At 35.8% G+C, this 24,605-nt stretch overlaps 1 protein-coding gene across 3 annotated transcripts in view; it reads left to right on the forward strand.

Annotated features, from left to right (window-relative positions):
• lpcat1 (lysophosphatidylcholine acyltransferase 1) overlaps positions 1-24,605 on the forward strand; it is a 42,791-nt gene that overhangs the window by 10,832 nt on the left and 7,354 nt on the right. For all 3 annotated transcript variants that reach the window (XM_009294214.4, XM_005170036.5, NM_001044341.2), the window contains 9 exon segments: positions 6,952-7,091; positions 11,073-11,287; positions 13,428-13,540; positions 13,686-13,746; positions 17,876-17,934; positions 21,015-21,049; positions 21,476-21,530; positions 21,861-21,943; positions 22,563-22,688. In XM_009294214.4, coding sequence (XP_009292489.1) covers positions 6,961-7,091; positions 11,073-11,287; positions 13,428-13,540; positions 13,686-13,746; positions 17,876-17,934; positions 21,015-21,049; positions 21,476-21,530; positions 21,861-21,943; positions 22,563-22,688 — 878 coding nt within the window. In that variant the 5' untranslated portion in view covers positions 6,952-6,960.

The following is a 24,605-nucleotide window of genomic DNA, read 5'->3' on the forward strand; positions in this document are numbered from 1 at the left end:
GTCTTTAATGCTCTATTAAAGTAAATCACCTACATCTTAGATCGCCTAAAGTGAGTAAATTACCTGCAACTTTTAGGTGAACTCTCCTTTTAAAGGCTGATTTATACTTCTGCGTCAAACGCACGCGTACGCTATGACGTTGACGCATTGCCCTACGCCGTCGGCGTTGCTGACGTGCACCTCTCAAAAAGTTTAACTACACGTCGCAACGACGCGTAGCGCAAACTCTGTGATTGGTCGGCTTGGTAGCGCTGACCAGTCTGGGCGGGACCGAGAGCTGCGCGAATGGCGCGAGCCCAATGGAGCGATTGTTTACAAGTGTGAAGTCCCGTGAAGGAGCTCTGGATGGAAAATTTTGTTTTGTGTTTACCTCATAGTTAAAGTTGTTGCACGTCCGCTGGTTCCTGCCTCAAAATGAGCGAGTGTGAGCCACTTGTACATTTAGGAATTGTTCAGGAAAAGCAAAACACCAGCGAAGAAACTCGACACAGAGGAGCACCTCACTGTTAACTAGCGTTTTGGAAGTGGTAATGCAGACCAACAGAGACAGCGCGCAGAAGTATAAATGCACAGCTACGCGCATTGCATGCGCCGTGGGTTACGCCGGTCACTTGACGCAGAAGTATAAACCAGGCTTAAGGGTACTCTCTTTTAAAGTGTACTCGCACTTGGTACAGTTGCCTTAAACTGTGTCGAAGCATGATTGTCCCCTCTCCCCTTACAGCCTGCACTCACTGCACACTGCATTTTGCCTTCCAAACCTGAGCACGCTTGCATCATCAAAGATGCAGCTGTTCAGTTTAACGGTTAGAGAAGTGCTCTCACTCAACACAGTAAAGATTTCTTTAGTTATATTGTTTTAGTTGTTTGGGATGCAGTGACATGCAGTTAATTTTTTTGCCGAACAACTGTTGATGCTCATAAGTTATACTAAAAGTCATTGTGCTGCACAAATTAGATTTTACTGCAGGTGCAGCTGATGTGCAGCAAGGGGTTTGCATCTTTGATAATTTAAGACAGTTTGCATTTATGCAAAAGTAAGAATGATTAATAAATCCATATGAAACAGTCCTTGACGTTGCGCAAAAGTGACGTTGCGTCTTTGCACTCACAACAAGTTTACTGCCTTAAAACCCAACCGAACCGAGCTCTGGCACCCCTCTTCCAACTGAACCATGCCTGGGCCCGATTTGGTGCACTCAGGAAATGCTCCTGGGCATGGTTTGGATAGTGTGAGTGCACCCTTAAAAAGCCACCTTTCCACACTTGAGGTCTGGCTCTTGCGTGATCTTCGATGTGACGCCAAGTAGCTCTTAACCCCATTCAAAGACACAAGCAGCATCCAGCTGATCTTTTACGGTGCTGCTAAAAGCCTCGGCTGCAGGTTAGGTTGAAGATGGGCTTCTTAACCAACACATCCCCCACCCCGTCTCTCCATCCTCCCTCAGGATGAAGCAGATGGAGACTAGACATGAGGGGGGAGGCTGATAGCGGGACCCCATAGGCTGTATCTCTCACTTCTGGGACATTTTAGAGTGGGCTAGTGTGGGGAAGGTTGAGAAAAGGTTATAATTGTTGATCTGAGCAAATGGTTTAATCATCATCATCCTGATTTTAAAATCTTGAGATTAAAAAAAAAAAAAAAAATCTAATAGGGAATAAGTGCTTCTGTATGTAGTTTTTTTGCTCATAACACATTTTACACTAGCACTACCCCTCCCGTCCCCTCCCTTTCCCAAGAGAGCCATCGCTTCAGCCTCTAGATCAGTTTAATCTTTCTGCCAGGGCAGACCGCAGGTGTTGACAGCAGCTCCAGATAAATAAATAAACACTAAACAGGCCACACATCCCCACCCACAGTTCATCTCCTCCTAATGGAGCCGTCTTGCGAGCCCATCCACATTTAATCACCGCTTTCAGAGAGACGCTCTGATCTCTCCACTGCAACCTTAACCAGATGTGTTATTGCTAACAGCCTGTAAATTTAACGCGACTTGTGTCAATCCGGTCAGATTAGTTATTTTTGAGCATGCGACACGGAGGCTGTACACATGGAACGGTGGCCAACTAACTGGTGTAATGAGTCACAGTCGATTTTTCTTGGAAATTGGAAGCACATACTCTGAGGCAGATTAAATATTCATTAACCCTTCCTAGTCTTAATGTGAGCTCATTCCCAGTTTCTGCTTTGTCGTTGGTTCTTGTGACACTCTAACCGCAAATCTCCATTAGCTTTTAGCTGCAGTCAACGAAGTTTCACTCTTGCATTGTTTTAGCTGCAAGGTTCAACAAGATTGCATCTTGAGAAATTATGCGGATTGCTGACTTAGCCGACTCATTAATTATGTATGATGTGTTCACAGATCTAAGGGTTAGCTGCAGCTTTGTAGCATTTGCACCAAGAGTTAGTTTAACTTCTTTTAATCCACATCTCTGTTCTTATTTTAAGTGACAAATATAAACAATTGAAGCTACAAAATTATTAGTTCTTTGGTTTTTTAAAAGTGCTGTTTAACTGCTGTGGATCCTGACACGACCGTAGAGCGAATTTTCTTCCTGGCTTCTATTACGAATCAGCTGTGATAGCTACGCAATGTGCGCTTTATTACACGCATATAGGCGCTTACCGCACATTCTTCAGTGTCCGCATCACTCATCGGTGAACAGTTCTGACAGTTTTAAAGCCAATCAAAAAAAAGTTTGAGCCAATTGCAGCCCTTTCTGTTGAGCGTATGAACACAATGACCAATCATAAGGATGTCAGAAGACGCTCGACGGTACTCAAAAAGCAACCGGAATAATATGTTCATTAGTTAATTTGCTATAATTGCTCATGTTGTCTTCTGTGATTGCTGTGATTGAGTTATGTTTGATACATCCAAAAAGAGGGTTTTATTTGAGCAGAAAAAATTTAAGCTACAGTTCATATATCTGACTACTCGTATTAAAAGACAAAATTGTATTACAAATACTATATTTAAAAAATGTAATTCAAGAATTTTTGTGTTGTGAAGAAAAACATATAATCGTGGATGGAAAGCATAACAAATTCAACTGAATTGATAATCGTTACCGAACCATGAGGACAATGTTGGATCACACTCCTACTAATAAAATTGACTATTGCATTTTTTATTATTTCAACAATAACAGTAATTTCTGTAAAATGAAAAAAAAAAAAAAAACTTTCTCCAAGAAAAGAAAATGTTAGAAAATACTGGGAAAAATGGCCTTACTCTGTTAAACGTCACTTATGTTCATGTGACTATATATTAGAATAATTTTATTATAAAATGAAGATTGCTATTTTTCTAAAGTATTTACAATATTGCAAAATATGTTTTTTATAAAACATCAGAGGGTTCTCAGATATTACAATATAGGTGTTTTTGACATAGTTTTAGATATAGTGTTCTGACTCTTGATTTTTTGTTTTGATGGTTCTGTTCAAACTGATCTTTAATTTGTATTTTCATTGGATTCGAGTCAGGTGATTGGCTAGGTCATTCTACAGCTTTTTCTTTTTTTTTTCTTGTCTTTTTTTTTTTTCTAAAACCATTTGAGAGGTTCCCTGGCTTTGTTTTAGATCATTGTATTGCTGAAATGTTCAGCCTTGTTTCATCTTCATCATCCTGGCAATGTAGATGTTGGACTGAAGCAGCTAATATTAATTTACAATGATGAAGGGTAGAGGGTTGCTAAATAACTTCTGAGAGATTGCAGCTGCTGTCTGGGCTTTCACTGCCTTTCTACACTTCCCTTTCTTTGTGTGTTCAATACTTTTTTCTGTGTCATTTCATTTTATTACACATAACTTAATTTGTAAACTAATTAGATTTGTTATATTTCTTTGGTTGCTAGTAACATCTGGTGAAAATTTCAAGGCAACAGCACCTTTATGGGGACATGTTGATTACTTATTTCCCCCACTGTATTTATATATAAGCAAGAAAATACTACTATAATATTTTTTACAAAACGAAAAAAAAAAAAACACTTTATGGTTAATTTAACATGTTACTTACCAGTTCTTTATAATTTACAAAAATTGCCCATAGCTATTTTTTCCCCCATTTACTACTGTACATGAATTTCAACAGAACACCCTTTAAGCACAAGCCTCAGTTTAGCAGTGTGAGCTGCTGAGGACCGTAGATGTAAACCATTGATGGGAACTTGAGATATTTGTGGTCATGGGGTCATTAGAGAAACGCTGATGCAGACCTGATCATTCTCTTCCCGTGGTTAACCACATCAGTAGACTAGTGTACAATTGAAAAATATCTGCTAAACTGAAGTAAAATCTAATTAGACTGAAATGTTTGAAATGCAATGAATGGAGTTTGAATCATTCGCATGTTTAGCAGAAGAAAAGTGTAGCACTTCAATGCTTTCAAAACTATCAGATGAGCACGCTGTTTTTCTGCTCCTCAAGAGAGAAAAATTAGGTATCTGAAATCAGTTGACATTGTTCTCTTCTTCATTTCCTGCTCTCTCTTATGTCGCTCTTATGTGATCTTGTTTCTCTGAGTTGTCTATAGAAGCATGCCATGTGATGTCATTATACTCTAAGATAATGGCTCTCCTTATATACAGTAGTAATGTCATAAATTACTTACCATATGTGGCTAATTCTTGCAGTGCATAATTAAATTTCCAGTTATTTTGAACTGTGCAGAACCAACTGGCCTCATTTAAAAGTGTAGAATCATTGTCAAGTTAAATGACCAATAGTATGATGGGTTATTTATAAATCTTCTGTACACACACACACTATCCAGTGTTAAACTTGATTATATTATTCAGTTTCATGGATATTCATTTGGTACATTTTGCCCATAGATATCTGAGTGTTCAGAAACATTAGGTAAGTGGGTGAGCGCCACTTTTTATATTTTTGTTTATAATTTGAGGACACGTACTTTATTGGCATTGAATACGGTAAAGATTTCAATTTCTTTTTCAAATTTTTATTTTCTTAAATAAGTTTAGAAGTGATCTTGTCTTCTAGTTTGTGGCTGTTGGTTTTGTTTGTTTTGGCGCCACTCTAGTTCCTTTTTCCCCGTGAAACTTTTGGTTTGGTTATATTTCTGTGATTGTATCTATTTATTTTCAAATGCACTGTACAAAGCTCATAAATTCTTTTTTTGCTGGCTTTATCATATTTCCTTATAGAGGAATACATGAATTAAACATTAAGATTGTTTGTCCATTTTCATCTATTTTCCACAGTCATAATATAATTTTCCAAAATGTTGTTTTTGCTCTCCAGACACCTTTATTAAATCGTAACATGCTTATTTTTCCTTTTTTATTTCAAGAAACTAAACTGATGTAACTGAGATTTGTGGCAACGAGAAAAATAATAGCTTTTTATTACCTATTGTTATGTATATAATATTATGGTAAGCAATTTAAGGCATCAATAAATGTACATTGTTATTATTGTGTATGTAATAATCCCAATTACAGTTTAAATTGAATAATTGGCAATTTTGAGTATTGTCATAATCATGCAGGCCTAACACAAGCACACACACACACACACACACACACACACACACACACACACACACACACACACACACACACACACACACACACACACACACACACACACACTTGTATGTGGTATGGGAGGACTCTTAATAAGCATAATGTACAGTATTTTATGATGTAAAACTGCTCATTAAATTGCCTTACTCTACCACTAAACCCAACTCTTACAGTTGGACAAAATTTGAACGTCAAAACACTCCAGTAAGTATATTTTTAAGCATTTTAAATTAAAATGCCAATAAAACCATCTGTTTTTGTAAATATCTTTGCATAATGCACATATTAAAACTTGACAACCAAAACAAAGAGGGCAGAAAACCTGAATCATTTTGTAGGTTTGTAAATGCATATGTAGTAAAAATAATAATCAAATCAATAAAAAAATAATAATAATATCATTGCAAACATCCCAAAAGCTCCAGGAGTCTCCTGCATATGCATAGACGCTCCCTGATGCCCACAAATGAGATATAATGCCATAGACGCCTTATATAAGATATAAAGGCTTCTCTCAGCCAACCCCCCTTTCCCCTTTTATTTTTTTTTTTATGTATTTACAAAAAGTTTATCATTACTGTGAAAACTCCTTATTTTAGAGAGTTTTAGAGATATAACATTTTATTAAATTGTAAAACAGGACTTTTGAAAGTAATGACAAATATATACTATACATATATTTTCTATTCATGGTGAGTTTAATGTAGAATCGGGTTTATGATTACATCTGTTCATATATTGCCCAAATAAGAGGCTGTTTTGGTGTCTGCATCAAATTAAATTGACAGAAGTCAACTTATAAACATAGTAAACATAGCATACTATATTGAATGCCAGTAGGGTGTCCACTTTAATGTCACAAGCAACTTTTGTGAAGGAAAAAGGCATCAAATAAACATTTGAAATAAGGGTGCACCAGCATCATTCAGCTTTACAGATACAAACCAAATTTGGAACAACATTTCTATTCTGGTAACTACAGGTTTTTACCTATTCTTTAATACATTTTAAAGCTAAATTTGTAATGATTAAAACCTCATTTTAACTTTGACCCACATGTGTTTGGTAAAAGAAGCCTCAGGGTTAGTCATTCTTTAGTGTCAGGAAAATTTTGATTATTAACTAAAGAGATTTCAATCTCTCATACATCCAAATCTTGATACTTTTGTTCAAGCATTTCAAACACCACCCATCAGTCTTTCAACCAGTTAACTAGGACTAGCTAGTCTCATTGTAAAAGTTTTCCTGGCTTCTCTCAGTGCCTCTTGCAGTTTATTTTTTCAGCCCTAAAACATTGTTTAAAAGCCATACTAGCAAATTCTGGATTCATGTGAAAATTATTTGGGATTTTAACCTCTGGTTACCTCTAACACACTCTTTGTCTTTCTGCTTTAGATAGCTGTGATGACTGTGACGCTTTTCCCTGTTCGTCTGCTCTTTGCTGCATTCATGATGTTGTTGGCCTGGCCCTTTGCATTCGTGGCTACTGTTGGCCGTTCTGAAAATGCAGTTGAGCCCCTGTCCTGGTGGAGGTGGTGAGTAATGGATCAGCAATGTTAGATTTAATAATCATTACACTAACCAATCATTACACGACCACCATAAAACAGCAAGAAGAAGAAATCGCCATTCTCGCCATCATATGGATTTACTTTCATCAGCTAGACACCGGCCTAACAGATCAGTAAATTTAGCTTGTGTGGACCCTACTGCGCTACTTGCTAAAAATAATAGCTATTTGATTTAGAAAATAGCAACTCTACCGCCACTACTTGCAGCAACGCTACTGCCCAAAACTCATGTGTTAAATTTTATTTTCTATAACCTTTTTAGTTTTAGGGTATTTTTTATACCTCTGATGTTGTGTTACAATATCACAATTTGGCAACAGATTGAAGTACAAAATGTACACAATTAGCAGGCATTTATCATGTAAGGGGTAATGTGCATCTACCAAGTTGTTTTCACAAAATAGAGCCTGACAGGCTTATCAGCAGCCTGACATGAAGTGGATGAATGTTGTATAAGACTAAAGGGTTTTATTCTGCAAAAACCACTGGCTAGATGTACATTATCACACTTCTTAGATGACTACTTGCAAAATAAAAAATAAAAAAATATCTAGACCCAAGACATCAATCTGAGCTGTGATAATTCACTATTTCTGACAAACCAGAATTAAGTGTTCAACAGAGTCATGTGGTAATAAAAAATTATGGAAAACAATTGTCTAGGCAATTCATGAAGAACATTTAATCAAGTGAAGAGGTACCTTACGTTTAATTTCGCAATTATCAGTATGGTCACCTATAATATTATTTTATAACTTCTATAATACGCGGCCACATTTAATTTAACACATTTTACATTGTTTCATTGGTTGAAAATACCCTTTTCACCTCAGCTCTTTTTAAATGGGCCGAGACCGTCTCATTTTGAAATACTCTGATGTATTATTTTGAACTACATACACCGATCTAAAGGGAAAACTGTGATGGTAAACCCAATTAGTTTTTCAGTTCTGATTGTGCTTATTGGGGTTCAGTTTTAAATCTTCTGTAATTATTATTGTTTTATTATTAATGAAATTTAGATTAAAATGTTCTGACTTGTGTGGTGCTTCACAAATATTTAGTCACAAACCAACACAATTACACCAACACTCAAACAACACCTTTATTGAATTAAAAATTAACTACATTTTTACATAACTGTATTGCTTCAGGAACAAACGTCTAACTGACTTTAAATGTCACTAATGGTGCCTCCACTGAAAATAATAGTTCAACTAATGTGCCATTCTCAACACTTGCTGTCCATAATAGGATGCATGGCTTTACAGAAAACGCTTAAAACTTTTGTGCACATATTAACAATGCCTTGAAGACAGTTTTTGTTGTTTGTGGACAGTGAGCAAGAAACAAAAGAAATGGACAGGGTATATGCAAAGAACTAATTATAGAGAATTTTAAAAATGTACCTTAATTTAGTTAAATTTCCTCTACAAAAACAATCTTTTATGTGCTTTATTATTAATTGCATTAGTTTTTTTGGACAAACTTGCTCACCTAAATACTTATAATCCTCTACATCCAACAGTTTGGAGTGCAGGTATTTTATTACCAAAGTTGTTTATCATAGATTTTGACACATTCAGATTTAATCCTACCATGAAAACTGAACCATATTCCTGATTTGAATGTGAAAGGACGAGAAAGGTTATCGTCTGCATATGGATTTGGACACTTGGCATGCTTTTGATGCAGCATGCTAACATTTAAAATGCTGGAATCAATTTGCAAATGTTTCTTTTTACTTGATTTTAAGAGTGCTTTATGACATGTACAAGAAAATTGTCTTGAGTTTTAAAATGTCTTAAATCTAAAAAAAATATTTAAGTCATTAAAAAAAGTCTACTGACATATTGTGTTGTAGGTCTTAAATCCTTTTTTTAAGAAGGTCTTAATTTTCCTTTGTTCACGTATAGTTACCCAATCTGGTCAACACTCATGCAATCACCAACAATCCATTTCAATAAAAAAAGTTTACTATTCAGTGCTCGCTAAATCCGGTAGCCCGATGACCTGAGGCTATTGTTTTTTTTTTGTCAGGCTACCAAAATCTATCTACATGCTGCCCAGCAGGCTAGTTGGGGGAAATATATTTTAATGCTTTTACATTCTCTCAAAATATATAATTATGTATGTGCTGTGCTGCTGACATGGCAGCAATAAATCCACTTGTTGATAAAGGAGAAAAGCCACAATATTCCCTCCCAAATAATGCAACATCGTGTTTCTGTCAGTTTAATTGCTTGTTCTGTTCTTAATGCATGGCACTGAATCACACAAACACTCGTCACTCACTCGAAGTTCATATAAGATTCAGATACAGGAATAGCCTCAGCTAAGTTTTAAATATAATACTCATTTGTTTAATATTTAAATCACTTTGTGTCTATAGCAGCAGCATAAACAGAACTTCCTGATTAATTCCGTTACCTTACATGTCAGCTTCAAATAATGACTTCAACAAAGTATATTTTTTATATATACTCTGTAACATATTGGAACGCTGCAAAAAAATAACCCAAAAAATTATGTTAAGTTAACATTGTTATTTAAAAAATATATTAAATAAAAACTTTAAAAGTTTAATAATTTAATTTTAGTTATTTAAAAATGAATTCATAACCTAAAACAAATGCCATTTATATCTTTTTTATTTATCTTTGCTTGTTTTTATGTAAAAAAAATATGTATTTTTTATTTGGGCTACATAAATTTATATTCGGTCTACCAAAAACTAACGGGAGTGCCTGCCTGAAGGGCTACCAGGATTTATACATTTTTTGAGCCCTGCTATTTATTTAGAAATTGAACTTTTAACTCTATGTACCATAATGATTAATTGTTTTCCTTACAAAACTTTTATTAAAAAATACTTCATGTACAGTTGAAGTCAGAATTGTTAGCCCCCAAACCCCCTTTTCCTATTATGTTTAAAATTTCATTTATAATGGTCTTGAAAATGTCTTTGAAACTTTGTGAAACCTGCAGAAACTCTGCAAAGGGTGACCAAAAAGTGGTATGGTACGATTTGCTTTTAGGTAACCTTTGACAGTGGAAACGGCCACAAAAGCGTACCGAACAGTAATGTACCACTCAGTGGAAACGGGCCATTAAGTGCAATGTTTTAGTTCAGTCACACATAGAAGGTCCATTAGTTAGATGCTTGTTTCAGAATTTAGCTGCCAGCATTGATCGTTTACTAAGTTTTGGAGCAAAGCCGTAGTGTAAATATTAGCAGATTTTGTGGAGTTGAATTTACTATTTTGAGCTGAATCTTCTAGCTAAATCTTGCTACTTTGCTAAAAATAAAAAAGTGCTGTCTGACGTATGTGAGACACACACACCCTACTCTATTCACATTATCTCTGTTTCCCTACTACATGATAACTTTGCTTTTCCTATTCTCTTACTGTGTGTTTGTCTTTCTATATCCCATTGTGCACAAGTTTGTTCTTGTGAGGTGTGCAGAGGACACTTTTTTGTCTTTATTTGTAGTGAAAGTTTAAACAGACATGCTTGATTGGCAACACCAGTGAGGCACAGGTCATGAATGTATGCATTTTGCTGCTTTGCGTATTGAGTAGTCAGTACTTTGCAGTGTAGTTTCATGTACACTTTAAATGCTAAATGAAATGGACCACATTCAGTTGGATATAAAGGCAATTTCTTTGACGTAGAGCAGTGGTCTCAAAGTCAATTCCTGGAGGGCCGCAGCTCTGCAGAGTTTATCTCCAACCACCTCCAAATCACACCTGCTTCATACTCCATAGTAGTCTTGAACACCTTGATTAGTTGTATTAGCTTTGTTTAATTAGGTTTGGAGCAAAACTGCAGAACTGCAGCCCTCCAGGAGTGCAGTTTGAGACCTATGTCATAGAGTGTCAGATAGAAGGATTTGTTTCTTATTAACTTTCCATTTCTCCATGTCCATTTCTCCCTCTTCAGGCTGGTGGATCTGGCCCTGAAGGCCATCATGAGGGCCATGTGGTTTTCCGGAGGGTTTCATTGGGTCCGTGTGAAGGGTCGGCCGGCTCTGCCCAGTGAAGCACCTATCCTCACGATGGCACCTCACTCTTCCTACTTTGATGCCATCCCTGTCACCATGACCATGGCCTCTATAGTGATGAAGGCAGAGAGTAAAGACATTCCAGTCTGGGGAAGTGAGTTTTGAATTGTATAAATAGAAATATGCAAACATAGAACTATTCTTCTTTCCATCTGATTAATTGAAATGTAGTTAAATAATGCCCTCCTTTATGTTAAGGCCTTTTCAATCATACAAAAGTGTATTTTTTTTTAAAAGGAATTTTAATAAGTTTTTACTAGACTCTATTTTAACCTCGCCATTTCTTTAATTAAAAATAAATTAATCATTCATCTGATGGCAAAGGTATTTTTTTTAAGCAGCCGTCATTCTCTTCTAAAATGTTACACAGTTCCTCATAGATAATTCTATTATGAGGATTCATGCTATAAAAAACAAATAAAAAAATAACTTATTATTATTGTTAAAAGAATTTGTTGTGCTTAATATTTCTTTGAACATGTAGCGGTCCCAGATTTTTTAATAATTAAAAATGTTGTAAGAACTGTGATTATTTTGGAAACAATTTGTGTGTTTGTTTTTATTTAAATGTATTTTCATTCTTTTTTTCTTTTATTGAAATGAATTAAATAAAAAAAAAGAAAAATAATTTAAAAATGAATGAAAAATAAATTAATGCATATACACTCACCGGCTCACTTTATTAGGTACAACTGTCCAATTTTAATCAGCCAATCACATGGGAGCAACTCAATGCATTTAGGCATGTTCTAACTGAGCATCAGAATAGGGAAGAAAGGTGATTTAAGTGACTTTGAACGTGGCATGGTTGTTGGTGCCAGATGGGCTGGTCTGAGTATTTCAGAAACTGCTGATCTACTGGGATTTTCATGCACAACCATCTCAAGGATTTATGAAGAGTATGGTCCAAAAATGAGAAAATATTGAGTAAGTGGCAGTTCTGTGAGTGCAAATGCCTTGTTGATGGCATAGGTCGGAGGAGAATGACCAGACTGGTTCGAGCTGATAGAAATGCAACAGTAACTCAAATAAACACTTGTTACAAACAAGGTTTGCAGAAGAGCATCTCTGAATGCATAACACATCCAACCTTAAGGTGGAAGGGCTACAGCAGCAGAATACCACACCGGGTTGTTATCCTGTCAGCTAAGAATAGGAAACTGAGCTTACGATTGGCACAGGCTAGAAGATTGGAAAATGTTGCCTGATCTGATGAATCTCAATTTCTGATGCAACATTCAGATGGTAGGGTCAGAATTTGCCATCAACAACAAAAGCATGGATCTATCCTACCTTGTATCAATGGTTCAGGCTGGTGGTGGTGGTATAATGTTGTGGCAGGTATTTTCTTGGCACACTGTGGGCTTATTAGTATCAATTGAGCATTGTTTCAACACCATAGCCTACCTGAGTATTGTCGCTGACCATGTCTATCCCTTTATGACCACAGTGTATCCATCTTCTGATGGCTACTTCCAGCAGATTAACGTGCCATGTCATAAAGCGTGTATCATCTCAGACTGGTTTCTTGAACATGACAATGAGTTTATTGTACTGAAATGGCCTCCACAGTCACCAGATGTTAATTCAATAGAGCACCTTTGGAATGTGGTGCAACAGGAGATTCACATCATGGATGTGCAGCCTACAAATCTACAGAAACTGTGTGATGTTATCATGTCAATATGGAGTAAAATCTTGGGGAGTATTTCCAGCACCTTGTTGAATCTGTCACGAAGGATTAATGCAGTTCTGAAGACAAAAGGGGGTCCAACCTGGTACTAGTAAGGTGTACCTAAAAAAGTGGCCAGTGAGTGTATTTTATTCATTTATAGATTTTTTTTAATGCAAAAATACAAGTTTGTATTGTCACTTTTTCAATTTAACACGTCCTTCCTGAACAAATATACTAATTTCTAATAATAATAACTTACTGACCCCCAATTTTACCCCTCACTGTGACTACACTTTAACTACAATGACTACAATTTATGATCTGCTAAGATTTTTTTTCTATTTTTGTGTTTCTAAACTGAATCAAGAGGAGATTTGTTTTAAATTTGAATGTGAAGGAAATCGATTTGCATTTTTTTGTGCGGTGGCCCTATTCATCATTGTTACAGAAAATTCTCTATTTACAATCTCAGCATTTAGAATTGGATTTGGCTATCAAAAGATTAAACTCTCCTTTTGAGCTATTCTTATCTCAAACTTCCCTTTTTCTCCACTTTCAGCTCTTATCAAATTCATTCGGCCAGTGTTTGTGTCCCGCTCGGATCAGGACTCCCGGAGGAAGACCGTCGAGGAGATCAAACGTAGAGCGTCATCTAATGGCGAATGGCCTCAGGTACCAAATAAACACACATAGACTTGTGATAGTATGCACTTTCATTCATTTTAAGCACCAAAGCACATTTCTATTCCATTTTGTTTGAGTGAGTGCACTAGAGAGCACCGCTGAGGTATTTCCCCTCTGACTGTGGCTTTTTCAGATCATGATATTCCCGGAGGGCACATGCACCAATAGATCCTGTCTCATCGCATTTAAGCCTGGTATGTGTACACTCTCGCTGTCTGTACCCGCCTCTAATATCTGCTGACTAAACACACTTGCCATGATCAAAAATTTTTCAGAATGTTTGTGGAAGTTTGTTTTTTGCATCTCTTTTAAAGAATTGTTAAAAAAGCCATGGCATATCAAAATGTCATTGATTTATTTTTTGACATATGAGATATGAATATATTTGAGCTTTAAATCATATGACATATGCTATTTCATTAACTTTTAACGGTAAAATTCACCCAATACTGAAAATGTCGTCTTTAAATTGTCATCCTAATGTTGTTCCAGACCTGTAAGTCTTTCATTTGGCCAATTTGATGAGATTTATAATGAAATCTGAGATGTTTCTGCCTCGTGATTGACTGCTTGCATAAATAACTCTTTTTATAAGTCCAGAAAGGTAATGGTAACTCCGTTATAGTTCATGTGTCTTCTAATGATTCATAACATGTTATTTGAATCACCTAGACCAATTTAATAATTTTTTTCCATCACCTTTCTGATTAATCTAAGTGGTATAGTTTGTCAATGGAGGGACTCAAGTCTCTCAGAGATAATATGAAGTATTTTCAGTTGTCTTTCAAGGATAAACAAAAGTCTCAACATCAGGGTGTGTAATAAATAGCCCCCGTCACACAGAAATATCAATCAATAAATGTATAATTATTATAACAACTTTACAGTCAAATAAAAAAACGCACTGTTAACACATATAATGATTTTCCATCTTTTTAACCAGTAAAGTGCTGCTCACAAATAAGTTTCAGAATACACGTATATGATGTATGTGACAACATTTACCAGAAATGACCTCTAAACGGTCAATGTTGTGTTTGTAAACATGAATGGCTTTACATGTTGTTTTATTTTATTTGGTCCCACTTAATATTAAGTGGCCTTAACTAATATGAACATACACTATAAGTAAAAATTTGTTACAATGCACGGAAATATCTTGGCAAGTATGAGAAGTTTTTTTTTTTTATCATATTTTATCAATAGCAATTTTTATAAAAAAAGTCATGACCCCTTTAGAGATTCTTCAGTCAGGGTACGATGTGTGCGCTTTGGTGTTTGGTGTCTGTTTGTACCCTCTCTAATCTGCAGCTCATCTTGGTTCAGAGCGCTGAGAGATCTGGATGTTTGGCTTCCTCTTCCTGTGTCTGCTGTTAGCTCTGATGGTCTTTTCTGCTCAAATCCCCCTGTCCTCTGTCAGTCATTGTACTGGCTCTGTTCCCCTAATCCTCACCCCTCCTCTCTCTGTCCCATGCTTGCTATAGTCTGGCTATCTCACTTTTCTCTCCACAACCTTTAATTCTGGAGCTCTCACTGTACCAAACAACATCAGCTGGGACTGTGTGCTGCCAGACAGCCCTCCCAACACAAATAACAGATGTGAATGTGTTTAGAAAGTTCTGGTGCTTTCCGAACATGTTTAGTAATGTTAATATGTTGTTGGCATATGTCATTATATTACAATTATACGATATATGCTTCCATCGTCATTATATTGATTAATGAACTACAAAAGAGTGCAAATTGAGGGTGAATATTGTGTTTCTTGAGGTTAAGTTATAAACAGTGTGCGAATTCTACATTGAGTATTGACTTGAATTTTAGAATTCATACGCAATGCATCTCATTTAAGACTTGATGATTTTAGGCATAATGAGTGGATACTTTTGCAGTGTAGTTTGTTGTTTGTATGTTTTGGTTTGGTTGACCTTCTCTGTTGAAGAGCTGCATTGAGTTTGGCAAAGGTGAGTGAGTTCGGTCTCAGTGGAGAGTTGGTTTGTTTCTATTAACAGCATGTAATAAGGAGCTGTTTGTAAGCTGAAGGGCATCTCTCGTCTCTCTGCACGTTTACAGAAGTGATGAGATCTGACTGGAACTGGAACTCAAAATGTGGAAAAACTAGATCACAGTTGATCTGTAGGAGGAGAACAATAGGCGCTCCTTTTGAGTCAAAATGAGATGTTTAGCAGAAAGCCAAAAATGTCACAATGTGATCTTGAAAACTGACAACAGAAGAACTAAAAAGAAAATTAAAAAAATAATGAAATGTCTGTGAGGGAAGACAACAAAACCCAAATTTAAATGTATTTCTACTTAAACTTTTTAAATTGCTATTCACCGGATGTTGGTTCAAATCTGTGTGATTAGTGTAGTCAATTTAACGGAGTAGTACACTACGATATCATATTTTAAACTTTAGTTGATGTGTAATGTGTGAACATAAACAACATCTCTGAATGTGATATGCTTAAAGTTCAAGGCAAAGGAAGACATTGGCTTTTATAGAGTTAGCTTAGCAAAGCCTACAGCAGATGAAGTTTGGGGACTACAAAAAAATACATCCAAGCTAGTGAGATTACAAATGCTTCAGGTTACGCGTGTTCACCACACGCATACACCCCGCGCAGTGAAGGAGCGTGGCCAGAGGCGCTGTAATGTTATAGCAAAAAAAGCTAAAATGCTGTCCGAATGCTGCAATTTCCACAGAGCTTGTTCTGTTTCTGTATTTGGACTTCCAGAGGACACAGAGAGAAGTGCTTACAGTTTAGTTTTAATTATGTTCCAGAGAATTATAAAAAATATATATAGCTAGCATTTGACAGGACAGCTTCCAGAATCTCTCCCAGTTCAGTGCTGCATTTGGCTAAAAACTCCTCAAAGAACGAGCAGCTCCAACCAATAGAACAAGCTGTGGATTGTGAGCCACAACCTGCAAGTATTTTTATTTGTTAAAATTGATCTATTACATGCATAGTTGCTAGCATTAATTATATGCTGTTTGGCACCGTTAACAATTTAGCTACAAATTTATATTTATTCATCAAATTCCTGTAAACAGCCACATTCTTTAGCAGCGCATGGAGTGTCTTTCTATGCAGCCACTTTCCCTGCGCTCCACATCTCAAATAACAATAACAATAAGCAAAATATATGCGACCGTTTCATATTGCTTACACATGCTTATAACCCAAATATACATAAAAGACACTTGTCAAGTTTTATTTTAGAAAGCTGGCGTGAAGTTCAGCCGTGTCCTGTGTGTCAATTTCTGTCTGATTCAGGCTCAAACTGATATGGCTGACAGCTACTCTTACTGACAGTATTTGCACAGTGCAAAAGCATGTGCTTATAGGGGCGTGACACTGTTGACGTGGAGATGATTTGCGAATCACAGCATATTATGTTAGCTGACCAATCAGAGCCTCATGAGAGTTGGCTTTCGGAGGAACTTGGAAATATTACAGTCGTTTTTATGTTAGCTGAGTAGCAGTATATAATTCAAGTAAGATATATGAAAAAAAATTAATGTGATTTTCTACAAATGAGGCATGAGCACACATTGCTTTGTATCTTGTAAGCACAACCAAACCTTAAAAATACACTCTGGACCACCCCTTTAATGTGTTACACCAAGTATGAGAAGTTTGTAACACTTTTTTCAAGACAAATAAAATTTGACAAAATAAGTCACCTACATCAACCAAAAAAAAAAAAAAAAAACACTTTAAGCGTTAAGATATTCAATCATCCTCAGGCCTTCCAAGATGTAGGAAATCATACAAGAGTTATTTTTGTTTTTTATTTGAAATCTTGATCATTATAAAGCAAAATATACAAGAAACTGAACATTATTTTCTCCACTATTACCTTTAATCTACAGTCTTTAGTACACAGACTGATTGTTTCACTTAATCAGACTTAAGTATATCATCACAAACCACTGGAGTTAAATTTATTTAGCCTGTATAAGAATTTTCTGACTCTAATAACACCACTGAACATTTTAAAAATCCTCATAAACCATGGTTGAAACAAAAATCTGTATAAACTATGATATTTAGTTTATCAAAGCTCTCTTTTCGAATCTTGAATAATGCAAGTCGTTGTCTTGCAGTCATATCTGAATATTAAAAGACTGAAGTGGAATGATGTCAGTATTTGGGTACTTGCGCTCACACCCATACTCTCACACACATCTCATGTTTCAGAACAGCAAAAGGGACAGGCTGTAGTGTTAATGGCACACCCAGCCCTTGAACTGGATTGAGGTCAAGTTCTCTCTCTCTTCCTTTCCCACTGGTTTACCATCCTTTTGTCCCGCAGGTGCATTCATCCCTGGCGTTCCTGTCCAGCCTGTCGTGTTGCGGTATCCTAATGAGTTGGTAAGAGTCAACTACACTCAAACAAGGGTGTGTCATTTGTGTCAATGTAGAGTCATGTACTACTTTGTGGAGCTGTGGATGATGTGTTTGTAGTTATGGAGACTTAAAAGACCAATTGAATGTTATATACACCACTGACAGCTTTCTCTTTTGTCTTTTATTTTTTTTAAATAAATAATACAAGCCCAGCAATCAAGTTTCGTTTAAACTGCAGAACAACTTGGCTTTTATCTGGGCACGTTTTCTCTATTATTATTATTATTATTTTTTCAGCCTTGATTTATTTAATTTATTATAATTTTTTTTTTTTTTTGATGGGTCAAGTCAAAGGCTATAGAATACGCTAGACATGCCACTCATATAGTTTTAAATGGGGAAAGTGCAATGGTCAATATGGTGAATGAATTCCCACCTTCTAGTACAGCAGCCAATTAGCAATCACTATAGATTGAGGATTCTCTGGGGGAGGGGTTCAGACCAGATTGGATTGTTTGCAGATTTTGTAATTCGAGCATTTAGAAATGAAACTAAAGAGAAAGTTGTTGTTTCATTTTATTGATAATTCTTAATAGGGAATTAATTTTAAGCTTTGTAAGCAATTTTTAAAAATTGGATGTTTCCACATTCAAACAGAATGCCCGAGCATACTGCCCAAGAGGCGTTTCAAAGATGGCCGAAACTCGAAACTTTGTTGTTAGTCTAAAAACTATTTAAATTGGAACCAGTTTGCCAAAATGACAAGTTGTGGCTTTTTATTTTATATTAGTGCAGCTAAGCTCCACCTCCACAGTAGAAGATCAGCTCCCATTTGTACATCACTGTCTATTTGGCTCTGCCCACTTATTCACACTGTAGTAGGTAAATAACAAGTGAGACAAATGCAGATCTAAGTAGAAACCAAATGCTAAAGACAATCTAACTAGGGCTACATAATATTGGAAAATTAAACATAGTGATATTTTGTTGTTTTATGATTATATATTGTAAAATAACTATATATTATACAGTAAATATTTTTAGATTGTATTTATATTGTATTTTTTCATTATATGAAATGTAGATATTGTGGTATGACTATGTAATATCAATATACAATTTCATCATAAGACTTGAGAATGTGTATTTGAAAATAATTATTAATTTTATATTGATTGGGATGACCCTGTATAAGAGTGTGTTCATTCATCCATTTTCATTTGCTTTTCTGGAGCCGGAGTCTCAGGAGAGAACCCCAGACTTCCCCCTTCCCAAACACCTCTTCTAGCACCTCCAGGGGGATCCCAAGGCATTCTCAGACCAGCCGAGAGACATAGTATCTTCAGCTTATCCTTGGGTCTTCGCAGAGGCCTTCTCCTCCTGGTAGGACATATCTGGAACATCTCCTTAAGATGGTGTCCAGGAGGCATCTGAATCAGATGCCTGAGCCACCCCAGCTAACTTCTCTCGATGTGGAGGAGCAGCGGGTCTACTCCAAGCTCCTCCTGGGTGACAGAGCTCCTCACGCTATCTAGAAGGGAACGCCCTACCACCCTGCGAAGAAAACTAATTTCGGCCCCTTGAATCTAAGATCTTGACCCAAAGCTCATGACCACAGGTGAGAATAGGAACGTAGATTGACGAGTAATTCAAGAGCTTTGCCTTTTAGCTCAGCTCCTTCTTTACCACAACAGACTCGTACATCGACCGCATTATTGCTGCCGTTGCACAAATCCGCCTGTCAATCACACGTTCCATCCTTCCCTCACTCATGAACAAAACTCCAAGATACTTGAACTCCTCCACCTGGGGTAAGGACTGTCCTCCAACCTTGAGATGGCAAACCACCTTTTTTGGGTGGAGCACCATGGCCTCAGACTTGGAGGTGCTGATTCTCATCCCCGCCGCATCACACTTGGTAGCAATTTGCCCCAGTGCATGCGAAACGTCCATGTTCGATGAAACCAACAGAGCAACATCATCTGCGAATAACAGAGTTAAAACCAAGAGTCTGGTTCGGAAGGGAGTGTGTTTGCATAAAATCTAAAAAACAATATACTAGCATTGATAAATAAAATAAAGAAAAATAATCAATTGAAATAAACAGTGTTTTATTGTTTTCAGTTTAACAATATTCAGGTACAGTAACTGAATAATAATAATAATAATAATAATAAAAATCAATAATATTCATTGTTATCAAGTTACAAATGGGACATTTTCTTATACCTGAATGCTGTTAAAATCGTAATACAGTCACAGGCCTCAAAAATGCATGCAAATGATAAATTATAACCCAAATTTTTTTGCAAATGATCACTTTGCGATATTGATGCTGAAATTATATATTGTGCAGCCCTAGTTCTGTGCGACTATGCAAAAAAATACAGTCTTTGGATTGTCCTTCCTTTGATCCCAACACTAAGAAAAGATGGATGACTTTATTTTTAGTAAGGTACCAGATAGCATCAGAAAGATCTGTCCTTTTGTCCACTTCATTTTACCATGGATTAATTTACAAACAATTTACAATGGCACTGGTTTTTAGGAATGTCTTACACTAAAAGTCGATTCCCTGTTGGCTATATTGAACCTGACAGTACTTTCACAGAAAACGAGTGTAAGTGAGTTTTGTGTTCACTATTGCTTTGTCTTGTTGTAGATTGTTTTATAAAAAAAATATATATACTGATTATTTGTGCATTTTTGTCTTAATCACATCACATTTGCCTGAATCATGTCACATCTATAAGGGATGTAGGGTGCCAAATGCAGAAGTTTACATTGCTTGACACACAGCTGTGCTTTTCAGATGTAAATATGCAAAATGGTTAGACTGTGTGGGTGTTTACTTGCTGTTCTGATGAGGGAGTCAAAACAGGCCAAAACAGCCTAATACCTTAAGAACAGCACAAATCAGAATTGTTAATGACCCCTTTATGGTCAGAAATCAAGGTCATGCTGTCAGAAGAGAAAGATTAAGGTTGAGTGGTTTAGAGGGTAGTGCACTTGTTAAGGTGGATTCTGCTATTATAACTCTAAATGTATTGTTTGCTTTGTTAAGCTAATTCATTTCCTTGTTTCTCTTCTCACTTCTCTGACAGGATACAATCTCATGGACGTGGCAAGGGCCTGGAGCGTGAGTTCTCTTTAGTTCATTTAAAGAGAGAGTACACTCAAAAATAAAAACTTTTCCACAATTTCCTTACCATAATGTCAGTCCAGGCCTGTTTGAGATTCTGTCTTTTGCTAAGGACAAATTAAGATATGTTGATCAAAGTAAACTGAACAGTTTCAGTTCCCACTGACTTCCATTTTTAAGTCAAACTTAGTAAGCAAAGTTTTTTCAGCAAAAGTGGGAAATGCATACAGGTTTGGAACCGCATGAAAGTGAGAATATGATTCTGAACATTTTGTTACAGTGATATATTTGCTTATGGATAATATATTAAAAAGGCAACCCTTAAACCAGTTCTCCGAATTTTGGAGTAATTGTCAATAGAGTGGTTATGTGTGTTTGTATATTATATAATTGAATTATAAATGATCAATTTATCTTCTTCAGGTTTAAGATTTTGTGGCTTACATTGTGTCAGCTACATAACTTCGTTGAGATAGAGGTAAGTTTTTAACTTAATATTTTAGTATTAAAATTATAATTTTTTTTCAGTTTTGTTTTGACTTTTATTGTTTTCTTCAACTTTGTCATGTTCCACTGACTTATAAAATAACTTTTTCCTATGTTAGTAATTCTCAAATTTTAGTTCAGCTTTTTTCCAGCTTTTGATGTTTTTTAAACTGATATTTCTGTTTTAAATAATTTCAGCTCTTTATCTGTTACCTTAATATGTTGGTAGTATTGTTTTGTTGTTTTTAACTGTTTTTAGGTAAATGCATTGCATTTAATTGTAAATGAGAATAAATAATAAAAAATCATTCTGTCTATTTAGTATCTTCCTACATACACTCCGTCAGAAGAGGAGAAGAAAGATCCAGCCCTGTTTGCCAGCAATGTGAGACGCATCATGGCCAAGTGAGTGGATGTTGAAAAGCTCTGACCAGTTTTTGTGATGAAAAAGGTGTTATTTTTTGCCAGGTAGAGGTACATAGCCCTGCACATGACATGTAAGAAAACAAATTGTTAATTTGCTCCCTCAATTTACTAGTTTGTCTCCATGATTTATGGATTTGTTCTCTCTTATTTTAAGTAAATCGTGTACCCAATTTCTTAATTTCTTACCTTGATTTACCAAAAAGGGTGCACAATCTATTAGTTCATTGCCTTGTTTTAAGCAGTTCATGCACTTTTTCTAGGTAATTCTAGAACTTTTAGCTTGTACAATTTTGTGGTTCTTGCCTCTGATACGTAGCCTAATGAAGATACATAAAGCACCAGCACCTAGTAGTGATTATTAATTGTGCACAATTTTACTAGAACGAGGGCAAAAATGTGTAACTAGTGTGCGAATAGTAAACTTTACTAACAATTAATAATGGTGTATTAAAATAAAAAAACAAATGAAATTCTTGTGATGTATTAATTTTATGTGCATAGATCCATGTGTATTCATATAATTTATTGTTTTAGTTTTGCCATTTATTATTAAAGGGCTCTGTTTTGGTAAAACAAAAACATTGTGTTTTCTCCATAGGGCACTTGGGTTGCCCATTATCGATTACTCTTTTGAGGACTGCCAGCTTGCCATGGCCAAAGGCCCTTTGCGTTTGCCCAAACACACCTGCTTGCTAGAATTCGCCAGACTGGTGCGACTTTTGGGGTGAGTAGATGGTCACATTTGCATGAAATTATAGTTGAAACTACCATTTTAAAGCAACTTTTTATTTTATTTGACCTTTTATTCAACATATTTGCTGTTTCTGGTAAACATCATTTTTAGATGGTAGCTTTACATATTGGGACATTACACCACCTGCTGGATGATTTTCTGGTTCAGACCAGTGCACTTTGCAAATATGTTGACATTATACAGTAAATTCTACAGTTGTGGTGAGACATTGATCCTTCATTGATTCTGAGATTTTTTTTTAGTGCATTGCTATTCTCTCTTGAATTGATTCTAAGCTTAGATTTTACTGATACTAGTTTTTGGCAGTATACACCCAAATTTGCATCTTGTAATTTGGCTTTTATGTCATTAGATTAATGTAAACTGCTCACTATGAACAATCTTGTAATTAGGGCTGGATGATTAATCGAAAACAGATCTTGATCTCGTGCATCTGTACATGATGTCTACTTTCATGATGCACAGGCTATATTGACAGCTAATATAGTTTTAAACAATATTTAGTTTGTTGCACACGATCACTTGGGAGCCATGCGGGAGATAAGATTTGCATGTGTTTTTTTTGTTTTTTCTTTCTCAAAGTGACGACAGCCATAGCGCACTCAGCAGTAAAAGTGCGCGCACCATTTTAATGGTATCGCATTTTAGAGTGATGATTACAACAAGCATTTAATATGTTTGTTTTTTTATTTCTTAGCTAACACACAGTGTTGTGCATGAAAATAAACATTTAACAGTGTCAGTATACCTACTATAAAAATGGTCAAATAATGTTGTCAATGACAGATTGCTAGCATATGTCTCATACGTTATAATTCAACTTTAGAATTATAAATAGTTGTATTCTGATGTCATCACTTTACTGTGTACTTTACCAGGACAAATTTAAAGCCTGTTCAAGTCCACCATTGCAAATCTATACAAAGCATTTTAATTAACAGTAGACCTACACATAATAATGTTATTGCTTTTATTATAGCCTACTTATAATAACCTTTATTTTACATTTACAGAATTGTGAGAAAATTGTGATCTTTATTTTTAACCAAACATAAAATCGTGATTGTCATTTTAGCCAGAATTGTGCAGCTCTACCTGTAATTTGATTAAACCTTTCCTAAAATTATTTAGAATTATTATAGTTTTAAGTAGGATTTTTGATGAATTTGATGCAAGCAGAGTACCACTATCTATAAGGAATACAGCACGATCTGCTGTTAAAAACAAAATTGATGCACTTTGTAGGAATGCATTTTGAAAATCTCCAAATCCATGCAGAATGTATTTCTCCAACCATTTTCACTAATTATCTAGTAAATTCCACTTTTTATTTTCCATCTACGATTTCCACACTTAATGATAATGTTTCATGAATACCACTTCAGCATATTAAAAACTATTCTGCTCACGTCACACTGAATACTGGAGAAATAGATGAAGGAAACTGTCCTTTTAAATTTTAATAATATTTCACAAACACACCAACATTTTATATTAACATATTTTATTTCTACTGTGTATGCAAAATACTTTATTCATCTAATAAATGTAGAATACACCATAGAGTTCTCTGATGCTGTTCTTTTCATCTGTTATCATGAGGACGTCCTGAATAGAATGACCAATCAGATTTCCTGAGCAGCATGACCAATCAGTCTGGGAATAACAGGAAGACAGTCAGTTGAAAGTTTTCCTGTGGTTGCTAGAAGCTGGTGTGTCAACATGGGATTGTCAACATGAGAAAGCACTGGACATTTCTTGGATCAATGTGCATCAGGTGATCTCTGGATGAACATGGACTTTGGGTGGTTCGTGTGTAAATCCAGCAGACCAGCAGATGGGTTGGTCTTTTAAAATAATAACAGGCTTAATCTGTAATTTTCTCAT

This window comes from Danio rerio, chromosome 19 (assembly GCF_049306965.1).
Source record: "Danio rerio strain Tuebingen ecotype United States chromosome 19, GRCz12tu, whole genome shotgun sequence".
Classification (NCBI taxonomy): domain Eukaryota; kingdom Metazoa; phylum Chordata; class Actinopteri; order Cypriniformes; family Danionidae; genus Danio; species Danio rerio.